The sequence below is a fragment of the Bombyx mori genome, chromosome 16 (assembly GCF_030269925.1).
Source record: "Bombyx mori chromosome 16, ASM3026992v2".
Taxonomy (NCBI): Eukaryota; Metazoa; Arthropoda; class Insecta; order Lepidoptera; family Bombycidae; genus Bombyx; species Bombyx mori.
Window position 1 is genome coordinate 14,370,222 of NC_085122.1, and position 17,381 is coordinate 14,387,602.

The following is a 17,381-nucleotide window of genomic DNA, read 5'->3' on the forward strand; positions in this document are numbered from 1 at the left end:
CTCATTACCAAAAATGTGTAAAAATGTGTAATCTACTCCAGTAATTCTTCTATATCTTCGTATGCAAGGGAGAAAAGCCATCTATCAATGATAATTTTAACTTCTTTAGAAATAAGTGGGTAAATATTTAGTAATTTATTTATCTTGTTGTACAAAATAGAGCTTAAATACCTATAGTGAGACCTGACTACATTATAATTGGCTACATACATTTTGCACACTCTGCCGTGACGACGAGTTTGCGAACAGATATTAGGGTCAAAAACGAGTTCCAAATGTTTACGTAACAATGTGCTCCTAATAAAAGATTGTCTAACTCGAGGCACTTTGCAGATATCATACAATTCCTCCGTTGGAAACCTTATCGGTTTTTTAGATATTACTTTAAGCACGGCTCTCTGTGCTCTTTCCAATCTAAGTAATAATCCTTTCTTACAGCCTCCCCAGACGACAATGCAATAGGTTATGACAGAGTGTGCCAAAGCATAATAAACCATTTTCAGTATGTGGAGATCGCTTGATGTTCTTAGCTTCCGAAAGACAAAGATAAGCTTTGGTACTTTTCCAACCAAATCATTTATATGCTCTTGCCAAGATAGGGTGCCGTCAATTTTTAGACCAAGATATTTTACAGCATTAGTGCGTGAAATTTTTGGACAAAGATCATGTGTGTTCGTTTCTGAATGGCATTGATGAACAGTCAAGGAAAAGGAAAGCGGTGGCTGCGATACATTCCTCGGAGAGAAGGTAACAAATCTTGTTTTTTCCATATTAAGGGTCAACAAGTTAGTTTTAAGCCAATCAAATACTGTCTCTAGCTTGGCTTTGTTGGATGCGACCCCGAACTCTTAAAATTCCATCTTTACTTAAGGGCTTAAATTGCTCTTGCGTTTGACTGAATTAGTTTTATTTATTTGCTCAATATCTTTAGAAAAGGCCTGAGTCTGACAAACCTTAATTCCTATCTTTAATGCATGATCTAATTCGGAAGTCGTCAAGTAAGAAGGATATCGCTTTGACCTTAATTTATTAATAAATCGAATGCAAAACGCGACCACTCTAACCGTTTTTGATAAAGATGAATACTTCGTCCATGTCTGGAGATCTGACCTAGCTACTTCGGAAATAGTTAGGTGATGAGACTTCAACGGCTTGGCTTCTAAATCAGTCGATATGTTTACCGTTGGCGATACATACGTGGATTCTCTTAAAAACGCAGGGCCATGGAACCAGAGTTCACAGTGGATAAATTCTTGTGGAGCCAGCCCTCGGGATGCACAGTCGGCTGGATTCTGGCATGACCCCACATGCGACCATTGGTCGTTGTTTAAAACTGTCAAGATTTCAGTCACTCGATTTGCGACGAAGGTCTTCCATCGATTTGGCTGTCCCTTCAGCCAAGCCAGAGCGATGGTGGAGTCAGTCCAAGCGTGTATCTGTGATGCAGGAATAGGCAGAATGCCCGAGACCTCAGACAAGAGCCTTGCAACCAACACTGCTCCGCAAAGCTCCAGGCGAGGAATGGATATTTGCTTGATAGGAGATACCTTAGTACGAGCCGCAATTAGACTTACCCTAACGTTGCCATAATGATCAGTCGCGCGAAGGTAGACTACCGCTGAGTATGCGTCATTGGATGCGTCGGAAAACCCGTGCAGCTCAAGGTAAGTTGTATCCTTACTCTTATTGACCCACCTGGGCACCGTGACTTGGTTGAGAGCAGGTAAGTTGTCGCGAAATGAAATCCACTCATCCAGCAGGTTCGACGTAACTTCCTGATCCCAAGAAAGACCTGACAGCCATAGTTTCTGCATGTATATTTTTGCCTGTATTATTAAAGGTGCAATCCACCCTAAAGGGTCAAATAAGCGTGATATATCGGACAAAATTACCCGTTTGGTGATTGGCAGCTTCTGGGGAGGTAAGTTCACAGTATATTTGAAGGAATTAGATTGAATATTCCAGTTGAGTTCTAAAATCTTAACAGTATCTCTTCTTTGGTTTGGTTCTAAAAACTTGAGTGCTCGATATCTTGATTCCAGGAATTATTGGAACTCGCTTAGTGTAGGCAATCGATCAGTCTGTTCGCTTAGTTTTTGTTCCCATTGTTTCCGGGATTCATTATCCAATTTTATTGTGATGAGATATATAATCAGGATGTCCCATGTCGATATAGGTATACCAAGGTTAGATAAAGCGTGCAAGCAATCATTTGTCGTATGGAGTATTTGTTTGACACCGTTGGATGACTCTGAAGATAAAGCCCTTTGGCCCACCAGCCTGGCCAGAATGCAGTTCGCGATGTAACGTTTGTTATTGTACCTTTTGTTTAATTGTAGCCAACATTGTTCGTAGTTTGAATCTGTAATAGCAATATGCCGCAATAGCTGCTCAGCTTCTCCTTGTAAATGACTTTTCAGATAGTGTAATTTCTGCACATTAGCGAGCGCACTATTATTGTGGATGAGCGATTCAAATAAGTCGTGAAATATTGGCCACTCCATATATTTACCCGAAAATAATGGAAATACAATTTTTGGAAGTTTAACACTCATGGATTCAGATGATCCGTCATTATTTCCGTTATTCATTAAGGTGTTCGTATTTAACTGAGCGACCGGGATAAATTGCGATAATGTTTGTTTCAATTCTATCTTATGCTCAATGTATTTATCCTCAACCATGGTGTAAACATCGTCTTTAAAGTAGCTATAATCGTTATTTTCGCATCCCAATATAACATTCTGGTGATTTTCTTCAAACCTTAACCAATGTTGTTCCAATAATTGCAATCTCGTTTCGATATATTCCCTTGTTATTCTAGACGCAGGTGACTTTTTGAAATTAACCTGCGCCTTAAATATCTTATTTTGAACATCGGTTTGCAATTTAATATAACTTTCCGGGCCCATTCTTCACATTCACTAGTACTTAGGAACGAAATATTTTGTGTTAATTACGGTTTGTAACAACGTTCTTTTGCACTTAAAATTATTGTTTATCATTAGTTGTTTTCTTATCCGGCTCGTATTGGACCATGTTCGACCTTCCGAGGGATGATTTTGAAAATAGCACTTGGATTAGAAAAAATCATATATTCAATAAAAAATCAATAATCTACGGATACAGTGTCACTTATGACAAGGGTACCATGACAACTGATTTGTGTATTACAGCGCCCTCTAGTGACGGTTTTAGGAGTTAGGGAAAAAACAGGGTGAACAATGAAGACTTAACTTTTTTTCGATCTGTAAACGGGGGGGAGATCTTCTATTCATTGTTCTGCTTCAGGATAGATCTTCAAAAATAGCCGCGGTGTCCTGGATCACTGGCACCACGTGCCACGTGGTTTCTTGTTTGTTTGCTTTTTTCTCAGCCGTCCTTGGCCGAAAAAATCCAAAAAAGGTACCAACATGTAGGGTCCAATGGGGCACCGACGGCGCAGTGCCACCACTGCGCGGACCGCGACGAGGAAGACACAGCGGAACATACATTGGCGCGTTGCTCTGGATTCGACGAGCAACGCGCCGCCCTCGTCGCGGTCATAGGAGAGGACCTCTCGCTGCCGCGCGTCGTGGCTACGATGCTCGGCAGCGACGCGTCCTGGAAGGCGATGCTCGACTTCTGCGAGTCCACCATCTCGCAGAAGGAGGCGGCGGAGCGAGAGAGGGAGAGCTCTTCCCTTTCCGCACCGATCCGTCGCCGTCGAGCCGGGGGCCGGAGGCGGGAATACGCCCGTACGTCCCGGCCCCTGTAGGTGGCGGCCTCCCCCCGGTGAAGGTCAAGGGGCGACCTGAGGGGGTGAGGCCGCGCGGCGCGCTACCAGCACTCTAGCGCGCTGCCGTGGAGTGATTAGAGCGACCGGTCGACGGTGTATCGCGTCCCGACCCGGCAGGCTGGTTCTGATCCAGCGGGGTATTCCGGGACACCAGCGGCACCGTCTGGGCGGCCCGACGGGCTGCCGTACCGAGACGGCCGACGTTTCAGAGCCTTCGATTCGCCTCGAAGGCTCCGTCGGCTGGGCGTCCTTGGGGTGAGCCGCGCCGTCTGGTTGTAGTGTTGACCGCGGTAGCCCCCCTACCTCATCCGGGTTTTGACCTCGGAGGGGATCGGACGTCGGGTGTAAGAGTGCAGAGGAGTCGTTTAGTGGGTGGGCTCTAAAATCCTTGGGCCCGCGGTCTGCTCACAACACCATGCAGATCGTTGAGTCTCACATACCCCGCGCGCCCCTTTTGCGCGGGGACCTCGTAGGAGGTTCGGCCCTCTACCCGAAAAAAAAAAAAAAAAAAAAAAAGGGTCCAATGGGGCACACAAATCAGTAATTTAAAAACAATAGGTCACAGCGACTAATCGCGCAGCGTTCGAGATCAAAGTTTTTTAAAATTTGATTTTTCAGGTTTTTCACTGTAAAAGTGTCAAAAAATCACTGCAATCCAAAAACTCATGTTAAAATTTAATAGCATACAAAATTTAAAGTATCGTTATTCAATTCCAAAATGTCTATATTCTTATTATAATTATAATTGGTTGATTCATATATATCTTGCTTACGCAAAATACTTGATCCTGATATTATACATATATTTAATTAAAATTTAGAAAATTGAAGAAAAAGCAAGAAAAGGTGAATAGATTAGTCTTATTAATACGGGTTATACAGGCGCAGACAATTTTACAATAATAACAATTTACAATAATAATAATAACAACAAACAATTTCAATTCAAATTCACTTACATATAATTAATAATGATAATAATAATTACTAATAACAATATTTTTATAAATAAGTATATAAATAAATTGATTAATAAATAGTGACAATAACAATATTATTAGCAAGTCCGATAATAATTTCAATAATAATAATTTTATAATTGATTTATTTAATTTAGTCAATAAAAATTTCAATTGTCAATTTTGTTACAGCTCCTCACAGCCCACCTGGTGTTAAGTGGTTACTGGAGCCCATAGACATCCACAACGTAAGTGCGCCACCTACCTTGAGATATAAGTTCTAAGGTCTCAGTATAGTCACAACGGCTACCCCACCCTTCAAACCGAAACGCATTACTGCTTCACGGCAGAAATAGGCAGGGCGGTGGTACCCACCCGTGCGGACTCACAAGAGGTCCTACCACCAGTAATTTATTTATTTATTTAAGGGGCATTCGAATATCACGTGTAGGATTCCTTCGTTCACATCTGGTGAGCACACAAACGATGGGTCCTCTTTGCACCTGAATCTGTTCAAGTACTCCGAGAACCCACCATGCCCTGTTAAAACTTGTGTCAATATCTTGTTAAGTTCTATTTTTGCTAGTATTTTGTATGCCTTCGTGATATCCGGGAAGAAGGTCTTTGTGACGCCGGCGGTAGCTCCCTCACGATACCGCCGGTTCCACTCGCCAAGAGACTCCGCTCGTATTATTCTCTTTACGAATGAAATTGGGTATCTGTCATAGTGCTCGGTTCGGCCTCTAAGAGCGGCTTCCTTTGCAAGGGCATCAGCCCTTTCGTTGCCTTGACATGTGCTTTGACCCAATGCAGTGTGACACTCTTGCCCCCCAGCCTAGCTTGGCGCAGATATTGTCTGGCCTCCATTGCTAGCGGATGCAGCAGTTCACTGTTAACTATTGTATCAACAGCTGCGCGAGAATCGCTCATAATAGCGTACTTTATTCTGGTACAACTGGCCGCCACCTCTGCAGTAGGATGACAGTTTAAATTTTTTGGCCGTGGTTTCGGCTCCGTCTATCCATATGGATATCGAGGCTCCTACCTTGCCTTCAATTTTACTGCCATCCGTATATATTTGTACTACACCGTCCACCTGTGCTGCCACCTCCTCTTTACTGGTGATATGTGCCACCGGTATCTGATGGTCTTCTGACGGATGCGGCCTCGTCGTATATGGAGCTTTTCTTTCCACCTGTCTATCCTCCGGTAAGTGGCGGAATTTTCCCTTTCTTCTCGCTTTATACAGGGCGGCATTTTCTTTTATCCTTATATCTAGTGGTAGCATTCCGGCCAATACTAAGGCTGCGCTGAGGGAGACCGTCCTTTACATATTTTTTGTGCAAAGAGACGTTGTACTGTATTCAACTCTTTTTTGGTTCATACCTTATGGGTGGCTGGGGCTCATGCACTGGCTGCGTAGGCGATGATAGGCTACACTTTCGCCTTGTATATGATCTTAATTATTTCGGGGTGTAGGCCCCAATTTACCCTGGCGGCTTTCGACAGCTGCTTGTATATGCCCAACGCCTTCCTGCACACATTTGCAGTGTGAACGTTGAACGTAAGGCCGCAGTCTACCGTTAGCCCCAGGATCTTGATCTCCTCGACCGTGGACACGTCGATCCCACCCATGCTAAAGTGCGGAGTGTCGTACTTAAGCTGCCGTAAATAACTGCCGTAAATTTATCAAATCAAAGATGCACTGAAGTACTTCTATCCACCGCCCTAATCGAGGTAGTGAATCCGAGAACAAAGGAAACACAAGCAGTACGTGCCTTGCTAGACTGTGCCAGTCACTCATCGTCTATAACTAAACGCTTACAACATGTCCCATAGACTCGCTCAAGGTCATAGGGATTGGCAATAATTGTTCAGATAGGGTTGTCGAAAAATGTGACGTTCAATTAAAGTCAGACTCATACAGACTTTAATGTATTGTTGTTTTGTTATGTCTTAAATGAGATAACTAGTAATTTACCGAGATCATCGATCAATTTTAATAAATTATTAATACCTGACGACATCCAGTTGGCCGACCCAACCTTTTATAAGCCAGCGTCTGTTGACATGTTGATCGGCGCTGATATTTTTTGGGATGTTTTAGGCAACGAGCAAAAATGTCTTGGTCCTAGAGTTCCTAAATTACGCAGTTCTAAATTAGGACGGTTGGAGTCCGGACCGGTAATGGACTCACTTACTGTTGCCAGTGCTGCTAACTGTGATCGCGCCACGATGACGTCAGACGAAATACATAGCTCGTTAGAAATGTTTTGGAAACTGGAAGAGGTTTCATTCGCCAAAACTGAATCCGAGAATGATTAATTTTCTGAAAGGCACTTTTTAGAAAATACTAAGAGACTGGAAGATGGCCGCTTTTGCGTTAAATTGCCCTTATCGTCTTCCCCAGATTGCTTAGGCGATACTTACGGGCTAGCCAAAAGACGATTGTTCAGTCTAGAAAAAAGGTTCAGGCGGAATCCTACATTAAGTTCAGAATACTCAAGTTTCATAAATGAGTACACCGCACTCGGACATCTGTCTCAATCTACGATAACAAGGCCTGTCCCTTCCTACTTTCTCTGTCACCATGCTGTTCTAAAACAAGACAGCGAATCCATCAAGCTTCGCATCGTGTTTAATGGCTCGGAGAAATCTTCATCAGGATATTCTCTAAATGATATCTCGATGGTGGGGCCTAACGTTCAAGACTCATTGTTTAGCATATTAATTCGAGCGCGTCATTACAAAAATATATTAACTGACGACATCGAGAAAATGTATAGACAAGTTCAGGTATAGTAACCGGCAAACTTCTTGAGCAAACGACCTTGACTGCGCAGAACCGAATTTTAGATCACTTTGGTGGTGAGGGTGAGGCGCGACGGCAGGGGAAATCGTATCGAGCGCGTTATTGGTAGATCAGTCGAACCTTGCGCCCCGCACCGCGCCCTCGTTCCGCTTGCTCCCAAGAGTACGCTTGCGTACAGTGGAAAGTCTATCGTTATTAATCGTTAAGTTATTTGTTATAATTGCTTGTTGACTTTGTTGCCATTGCTATTTGTTGAGTGTTTGTTGATTTTTTATAAACATACACTATGCCGCGACAAACCGGTGTAGTGTTCAAAAGAAAGGGTAGAAAATTTGTGTACGACGTATATTGCTTCATTATAAAACAGGGGAAGAATGATATGGAAAAATTAAAACAGACTTCGGAAGCAACAAAACAATCAGTGAGTACTGTTAGGTGCATTATTAACGAAGCTAAAGGCTCTGGCTTGCTCGCCGTGTTTCGGATCAGGGAAGAATTAGGCAGCGGCTTGGCTCTGCCCCTGGCATTGCTGAAGTCCATGGGCGACGGTAACCACTCACCATCAGGTGGGCCGTATGCTCGTCTGCCTACAAGGGCAATAAAAAAATAAAAAAAAAGAAGAAAACTACCGGAATGGATAGTTTCGTTTAATCTGTAATAAAAAGATGTAATCATAATAACTACACAACAAGCAGCGAAACTCCGTACCATAATTTCGAAAAATTTAAAGAAGATATAAATTTTAATGGCTCGGAATGAAGCTTACGACGAATTATGAAAGAGCTAGGCTTCAGATGGAAAAAAAGAACAGAAAATAATCGGAAGCTGGTAATTGAAAAAAGTAACATTCGATTACTACGAATCGAATATCTTCAAAAAAGAATTAATTATAGACAAAAAAGAAAACCGAACCGACCGAGTTGTAAACTACGCCGATGAGCCCTATGTCGACTCGTCACGATGATAGCGACTCGGGTGATGAAAGCAGTGATGATGATGATGGTCAAGATTATGATAACGAAAAAAAAATTACAAATACCAGCTTCGCTTCAACTGAACCAAGACCTGGCAACAGCTCTAGTTTTTGTAATGTTTGGGTTCTTTATAAATGACAAACGTTACGATCGGGCTTACATTTTTATTTTTTTAATCACAAACATACAGTTTTTACTAGCGCGTAACTTGTACGTCGTAGACAATATGGCGGGGGGGTCATAGAGTATGTTTCGTAGAGTGGTCAGCAAAGATTAATGTTATGAGAATCGACATTAGGTCGCATATACGTTACATCTTCCCTTCTTTAGAGAAGACGATTTGATTACATTGATTGTGCTGAGCTATAGATCTAGTCTGTCGACTGGTTTGATGGTTCTTCCGAATCTTGAACATCTTGTAGTCGGTTGATCACTGCTAGTTATGACGGGTGCTTCTGAAGCGCTGCTTTTGCAATTAATCCTTGGTGATGTAGTTGTTTGTTCTTGAGATGTAGTAGCTGCTGCAGGTAGCTCCGGTTGTTTGTCCGATTGGGCATGTGGTAAGTCGTCAGGATATACTGTTTCCGGAACCGCTTCTTTGCTGCCAATTGATAGGTCTGATAGTGTATTGTGTATGTGTCCAATGTTTCTTCTGAATATTTGTCCTTTGTCGGTTTTAATGATAATGGATCTCGGGTGATCATTAGGTTTCTCTATCACTCTCGCTCCTTCCCATTGACGATGACCGACTTTGTGTCTGATTCTGTCGTCGAGTTCATAATTGGTTGGCTCCTTACGTTGCTTGTTGCTATGGTTGGCTTGTTTGTTTCGTAGGTACTTTAGTTCAGATGTGACCCCTTGAACTATCTTTGGTTTAAGATTATTTTCACTTGTAGGTATTAGTGATCGTGTTATTCTACTGTAGAGGCGTTGATTAGGAGACCCTAGATTGTTTGTTCTTGGTGTATTTCTCCAATTTAATAGAGCAAGTTGGATATCCGATTTATCAATACTGCATTTCCTTAGTAGGTTTTTTGCAGTTTGGACAGCTCTTTCGGCTAAGCCATTGCCTTGGGGGTGGTGAGGACTGGATGTTGAGTGCGTGAAACGCCATTCTTTCTGGAAATTTTTGAATTCTCTGGACATGTACTGTGGACCGTTGTCTGATTCAAGTACTTCAGGTATTCCATGTGTAGAGAACCATTGTTTTAAGTGATTAATCACTTCAGTTGACGATGAGCTCTTAAGTGACTGAAAGTCTAAGTATCCTGAATAGCTGTCACAGATTACAATATACTGTTTTCCTTTTAGTTCAAATAAATCAGATGCCACAATCTGCCATGGGAGAGATGGGATTCTTTTGACTGCTACGGTATAGTTGGTATTGTCCTTTTGTGTTTTTTTCACATGCTGAGCAGCTTCTAACCAGTTTCACGATGTCTTCATATTGTCCTCTCCAATAGAGTAATTGGTGTGCTCTTTTCAAGCAACTCTGAATTCCAAGGTGACCTTGGTGTATGTATTTTAGCATCTGAGGTATTTGTGTTTTGGGCACTACAATTTTGTGACCTTTGAAAATTAGACCTTTGAAGTATGTTAGTTCTTCTTTGAAATTGAAGTAGTGATGCAGTTCTGTAGGGAGTTGATCAGCCTTTTCTGGGAACCCTTTCATTATTGTTTTTAACAAGAGTTGCAGGTGGGGGTCTTCTTTTGTTGCTTTGATCAACTCTTCTGTGTAGTCAAATGTTGTTGGTAATATTATTGAGATCTTTAGGTCTTCTTCCTGATAGTCATTCAGTTTTGAAGTGTCACAATCACGACTTAAAAAGTCTGCTAGTGGTATTTCTGTGCCTTTTTTAAATGTAATTTTTGGTGAATACGGTGTTAGGTTGAGCATTATACGTTGAAGTCTAGCTGGGGCTGACTGAATGTTTTTTCTGAATATTGTCTCGAGCGGCTTGTGATCTGATTCGACTAATAACTCTTTGCCATAGACATACTCATGGAACTTTTTGCACCCAAATAGTATAGCAAGTGCTTCCTTTTCAATTTGAGGATAATTTTGTTCGGATTTAGTCAATGTTCTGGCTCCATAAGCTACTGGTTGGCCTTCCTGAAGAAGTGCTGCACCAAGATTCTTTGAGCTTGCATCCACGCTTAGTGTGACTGGTTTGTTTACATCATATAGTTTTAGCACTGGTGGATTCTGTAAGACTTTTTTAATTTTGTTGAGTGCTTCATCATGATAGAATTCCCAGTTGAAACTTGTGTCCTTGTGAAGTAGGTCTCTTAAAGGGTTTGTTAATTCTGACATGTTGGGAATGTATTTATTTACATATGTTATCATTCCTAGTATCCTTTGCAGTTCTTTTTTGTTCTGTGGTGTTTTCATAAATTCTATGGCTTTTACTTTTTCAGGATCTGCTTCTAAACCTTTGGCTGAGACTATATGACCTAAAAATTTTATTCTTTTGGCTTCAAAGATGCATTTGCTTTGATTGAGTTTGAAGCCAGAAATTTTCAATGTCTCTATTACTTCTTTGACCGTTTTCTGTAGCTCTTCCTTCTTTTTGGCATGAATAAAGATATCATCGATTGATACTTTTACATTTTTGAATTTGCTGAGAAGATTAGTCAAGATTTCTTGAAAAATTTCAGGGGCTGACGATAGTCCGAATGGAAGTCTTTTGAATGAATATCTTCCCCATGGTGTAGAAAATGTCAGTATCTTTTGTGTTCTTTTTGATAATTTAATTTGCCAAAATCCTTTGGTGCAGTCTAGTAGGGAAAAGTATTCTGATCCTTTGATGTCTGCTGCTATCTCTTCTATTGTTGCAAGTGGGAAATGTCTTCTTAAAATATTTTTGTTCACATCCGATGGGTCGATGCATATTCTCAATTTTCCTTTTTGTCTGACTACCACCATCGGACTTACTGCTGGTGTCGGTTCTGTTTCAGGTGTGATGACATCCAGTTTTACCATTCTATCTAATTCTTGTTTTACTTCATTTCTTATGGCATGTGGAACTTTTCTTGTTGGTTTTATTTCAAATTTGGGGTTTTCTATGAGGTCAATATCATACTCAAAATTTTTGTAGCAACCTAACCCTTTAAATATGTCATCGTTGGATGAGCTTTCTTTCAATGTTTCAACTCGTGCAATTAGTTCCAGCTTCTCACAAGTGTTTAGTCCTAAGACTGGTGTGACTCTTTCAGCTACAACTTTAAATAGTATTTTAGCAGTTTTCTTTTTTATTTTGCATTGTAACTTTACTTCTCCAAGTACTGAAATTCTGTTATTTGAATAGCTTATTAAATTTTTAGTGCGACTTGGTTGTATACAAGCGTGAGTTTTCTGTACTATGAAATTTGGAAGGACGTTGCACTCTGCACCAGTATCAAGCTTTGCTGTGAATTTGGTGTTGGCAGTTTCGACACTTTCTGTCCAGTCTTTGGAGTTGCCGACACTTAATTGTCCTATAAATGATTCATCTGAATTTTCTGAAGTAGAATTTTCTTCTAGAGTATTTATTTTATTTTTTTGTTTCAATTGGATTTGGGAACGACACATTTTTGCAAAATGACCGGCCTTGTTACACTTTGTACATAATTTGTTGTAGGCTTGGCATTCTCTAGCCTTGTGGTTTGAACCACATCTTTTACAGTCAAATTTTTCATTTCTGAAGTTCTTACTTTTGATTGTCAGTATTTTTTCACTCTTGTTGTTATTCTCAAACTCGTTAAGTTGTTTGGAGGCTTGTTCACTGCTTTTACAGATGGCTGTGGCTTTTGTGAGATCAAGTTTTTCTTCGGTGAGTAATTTTTCTCTGATTTGGGTTGATTTTATTCCGAATACAATCTTGTCTTTCAGCATTTCTTCAAGTAGAGTGCCAAACTCGCATTTGTTTGCTTGTGTTTTAATTCTAGTGATGAATTCGTTAAACGATTCGTCTTCATGTTGTTCAATTTTGAAGAAAACATACCTTTCGAACGATATGTTGTTTTTCGGCGCGAAATATTCTTCGAACTTTCCGATAATGGTGCTTAATTTTTGTTCATCTATTGTATTCAAATTAAAACTGTTGTAGATGTCAATTGCATCTGGTCCTATGATTGACATGAATGTTGCAGCTTGAATATCGGCAGGTTTCTTTCCTAGCTGAATTGCAGTTGCATACCATTCGAACTGTTGTCGCCATTTTTTCCAATTTGCCGACTTGTTGTCCGACTCGATGTGCAAGTATCCGGGTGGTTTAATACCGGAGACTGCTTCGTTGTTATTTGTTGCCATTCTGACACCATGTAATGTTTGGGTTCTTTATAAATGACAAACGTTACGATCGGGCTTACATTTTTATTTTTTTAATCACAAACATACAGTTTTTACTAGCGCGTAACTTGTACGTCGTAGACAATATGGCGGGGGGGTCATAGAGTATGTTTCGTAGAGTGGTCAGCAAAGATTAATGTTATGAGAATCGACATTAGGTCGCATATACGTTACAGTTTTGACTTAATAGAAGGAATATCTATTTTACCCCAAGATTAAATTATTACAATTATTAACCTATATGTTTTGTTGATGTTTTAATAAATATATAATAAATAAATACATATGTTGATTTTAATAATTTAATAGCAGTATGACGCAGAGTAAGTAATGTTTGCACGTGAGTGTACCATGCGCGAACTTACCCCCACTACGTCAACAAATGCTCAAGAAGTTTGCCGGCTATTATAGATGAAACCGACCGAGATTTGCAGCTTATTGTATGGCGGGACGATGAGTCTGAGCACATAAAGACGTTACGGTTGAACACTTTGACATACGGCACCGCGAGCGCAAGTTATCTGAGCACGCGCTGCTTAGTTCAATTAGGGGAGGAGCATGACGATTCACTTATAAAAATTATAATAAAACATGACTTTTACGTCGACGACCTTATCACAGGGGCCGACGACGAACAGCTGTTAGGGTACATTCGGAGCGAAGTTGCTCGTGCATTGAGAACCGGTTGTTTTAATCTCCGTAAATTCAAGAGTAACTCGAAAAACTTTTCGTGGACTCAGACGCAAATATTCAACAAAACTTATTGATAAGTGAATCGTCGAGCACTCTGGGCTTGGGATGGAGTCCGACAAATGATACATTTCATTTTCCTATAAAAAATACAAGTGAACCATATGTTGTAACAAAACGTTCAATTATGTCTAATGCATTCAAGATTTTTGACCCCTTGGGTTTATTAAGTCCTTTCATCATACAACCTAAAATGTTGCTGCAATAATTGTGGAAACATAAACTGGATTGGGACCAGTCTGTTCCACCAGATATAAGTAATGAGTGGGAAAGATTTTACAAAGGCATTGTTCGCGACGGACATAAATAATAAGAAATAGATAGAAAATATACGTTGAAATAGTTTTAAGATTAAATAGAGATAGAGAATGTCCAAATAAATAGATATGTTAAAAATAGTTGTAAATCAATAGAAATATGTTCGCAAAGGACAGGGAAATTAGAATAGGAACGGTTAAAACAAATATGTTGTAGGCTAAAACGTAGAAATAAGTAAATTTGTAAATATTATATTTTGTTTGAAAATAAAGATTGGTCCTCGTGGTCTTTGTTTTGGCGTGGGAACGCGAGAGCGAGTCACAATAGAGCGAGTACTAATAGAGCGACCGGGCAAACAATAGAGCGAGCGAGGCGGCCAAGAGAACAATAGACACCCACCGCGCCTCGAATTTATCACAGTAGCAGACGAGCGCGCGTGGGCTGCCATAAATAGGGGGTCTACCTTGCTGCAAAATTCTTCTACTGCGTATAAGCAGGTGAGGCCTTCCTTGGAGAGGTGGTCGAGGGTAACGTAAAATATGCACCCCGGCTTTCCTCTCTTGGCCCGTATGCATCGGGCGTAGCGAGCCGGAAACCTCAGCTCCTTCAGAGAGTTTGTGATCTCTGCCGCGTCGGTGTCGGCGGGTAGTCCGCGAATAGCCACCCTCGTCGGGATGTTCTCCTCCAACGCGTAACAATACTATTTAATGGCACTGTCCGCGGAGGAGGCCCCGGCAAGGTAGGCTTGGACCACTCGGTACTCTTCTGCCGACGCCGGCAGAAATCTGAAGCCTGTTCCAAACGGGCGTACTGAGGGTGTCCTCCCCAGGCGCTCCCTGATGACCGCCATATGACGGGACCAATTAGGGAGCATTTCCACCATAATAGGTGGGTGGCGGCTGGCTGTGTTGGGTGTGTAAATTGGGTTTGAGTGTTGTTTGTGTGTGCACAGGACGCGTGGCTGTTACGGTCGCGTACGAGGTGGAGGGGACTGGAGAGGGATTGGGAGTAAAATTGGGTTTGGGATTTGGAACGCATGGCTCTAGGTCCATATACCTAGTTGATTCTAGGTTGCCCACCATGCAGCTTGTGGTGGGGGCACCTAGTGGCCTATCTGTCGGAATAGGGGAGATGGCAGGGGAGGGAGACCGAGGAGGCGTACGCAGCTGCTTGGCTGCGTGGACTTTCGCCGACCCTATACGCTTCCTCGGCTTAGGAGTTGGCTTGGGAGGGGGTAGGGACTCCACCCTTGAAGAGGAAGAACTGGAGGTGTTGTCCGAATTGGTGTCCGAGTTGGTTTCTGATTCTGACGACGATTCGTGGTGAGAGGATGTCACCTCACTATCCTCGTCCTCGTCGTCCTCTATTATAGATTTGGACGAAGGTCCTATGCGAGGGCGTTTGTCCGTCGCCTCGGAAGAACTCCGGCCGGACTCGGACCTGGCCTTCTTCTGCGGGCGAGGAGGCCCAGAGCGATCCGTCGACGGGGGAGGCGAATCTTCTTCCGGGCGAATCCTCGAAGCCCCCTGGGCCGCGACCGAAGGCCCGGGCCGGTCGGCCTTTCCGGAGTCCAATTCCGGACCGATGGGTTGAGAGCGATGGGCGAAAATTCCCGCGATCGCTCTGCGTCCCTTGCGGGACGGACCGGGCGTGCTGATGATGGGGGGAGATGACCTCCCAGACATGATGTTGCTGTTACATTATTAACAGGTTGTGTTTGTCATTAGGCTCCAGTCGGTCCAGTTGCAGAGCTGGAGCAAGCTAAGAGATGCAATGATCAATAGTTGCAGCAGTCGACCTTGGCAGTGGCAATTGGAGAAACAACATAAATAAAAACAACTTACAAATAAGATATAAACCAATAAATTAAATTTGAAAAAGTTTGGATGTTCTGTTCGACTAATGTTACTTGACTACTTGTTAATACTAATACTACCACCCCCGCCGTCAGTCTTCACCTTTATAGTCTACGTCTGTGACCAGCCAGCAGTCTCGAGTCTCGCTAGCAGGTCGAAATAACAAAATAAAATTGAAGCAAACTATTTAATTAGAAGTTTGTCGAAATTAACTGTTAAATTATAAATTAAATTATTAAAGTAAGTGACTATCGTATTTAAGGATATATATATTAAGTATTAATATTGATCGAATAATTACGTGTAGCTAATAGTTTATTTAATTATATTATTTATTAATAGCTAATAAAGACAACAACGATGAAGAAGAAGTGGAACGCCGAATCAATATAACTTGGAGAAAATTCTGGAGCTTAAAGGAAATTCTAAAAGGGTCCTTCCCTCTTCACCTGAAAAAGACTGTGATGGATACCTGTATTCTTCCGACTCTCTATATGGGTGCCAAACATGGACTTACAATACAAAAATAATAACAAAATTAGCGACCTGTCAGAAAGCGATGGAAAGAAGTATATTGAATATAAGAAAAATTCAAAGGATAAGAAGCGAATACATTAGAGAAAAAACAAAGCTGATAGATGCTCTCAGGTACGCTCTGACACAAAAGTGGCGCTGGGCAGGACATCTTGCGAGATATACGGATAAAAGATGGACATTAGAAATTACAACATGGGAAGGACCAGCGGGCAAAAGAAGAAGAGGACGACCAAGAAGCAGATGGATCGACGAAATACTAGCAGCAACTGGAAAAGAATGGAGAAACAAAGCCAAGGATAGGGAAGAGTGGAGCAAGCTGGAGGAGGCCTATACCCGAATGGGGTTCCAAGCACAAGTTTATATTTAATTTTGTAATTTTTATTTGATAAGGTGTTTTTTTCTTTTTTTTCTTTTTTTCTATTTGTGTTTGGAAATAAAATGGGCTTATTATTATTATTATTATTATTATTAATAGTTTATTTAGTTTATTCAAAGTCACGATATCGTCCCTTATGGAATAACAGTATTCCTGGGTCGATAAAGAACGGTTATCCTATTTATAATTATGTACTTAAACAACAAACTTAGTACCTAAATTAAAAATAATAAAAACATTTGATCCAAACTAAAACAAAGCCGCAGCATTAGTCAAAGACGGCGACAAAAAGGTAAAGAAATAAAAAGTAAATAAAAATAACTACCAACTACGATCTATTAACATAAGTGAATATGTGAAGTTTTAGTCAAATTAAACCACCCGCACAGTTTTTAAAAACACTTTCAGTTTATTGTCTTATATTATATTAAAGCACAAACACAAAGAAGGAGAAGAGGAAACAAATGTACAAACTTCAACTATAAGCATATAAACATTTATATATAAACATTTTTAAGTAACATTATCTTTAACTAACAAACTCACACCGCACCCTACAGTACAGGTTTAATAATTTCAAATCTTTAAAGATTTATTACTTACACTATTGCTATTATCTAAGTTGCTTATTATCTAAGTTTTTTAAGTTTATTTACTTTTCTATTTTCGTGTCTTATATACTAATTGTTAATATCTAATTTTTACAGTTTATTTACATTTTTATTTGCGTATCTTATCTATCTTACATTAT

General features: G+C 40.9%; 1 protein-coding gene across 1 annotated transcript; it reads right to left on the reverse strand.

Moving 5' to 3' along the window:
- Positions 1 to 9,844: 9,844 nt before the first annotated feature.
- Positions 9,845 to 12,814, reverse strand: LOC110386573 (uncharacterized protein K02A2.6). The gene has a single exon (XM_021353027.2). The coding sequence runs from the start codon at positions 12,812 to 12,814 to the stop codon at positions 9,845 to 9,847; it is 2,970 nt and encodes a 989-aa protein (XP_021208702.2).
- Between the last annotated feature and the right edge of the window lie 4,567 nt (positions 12,815 to 17,381).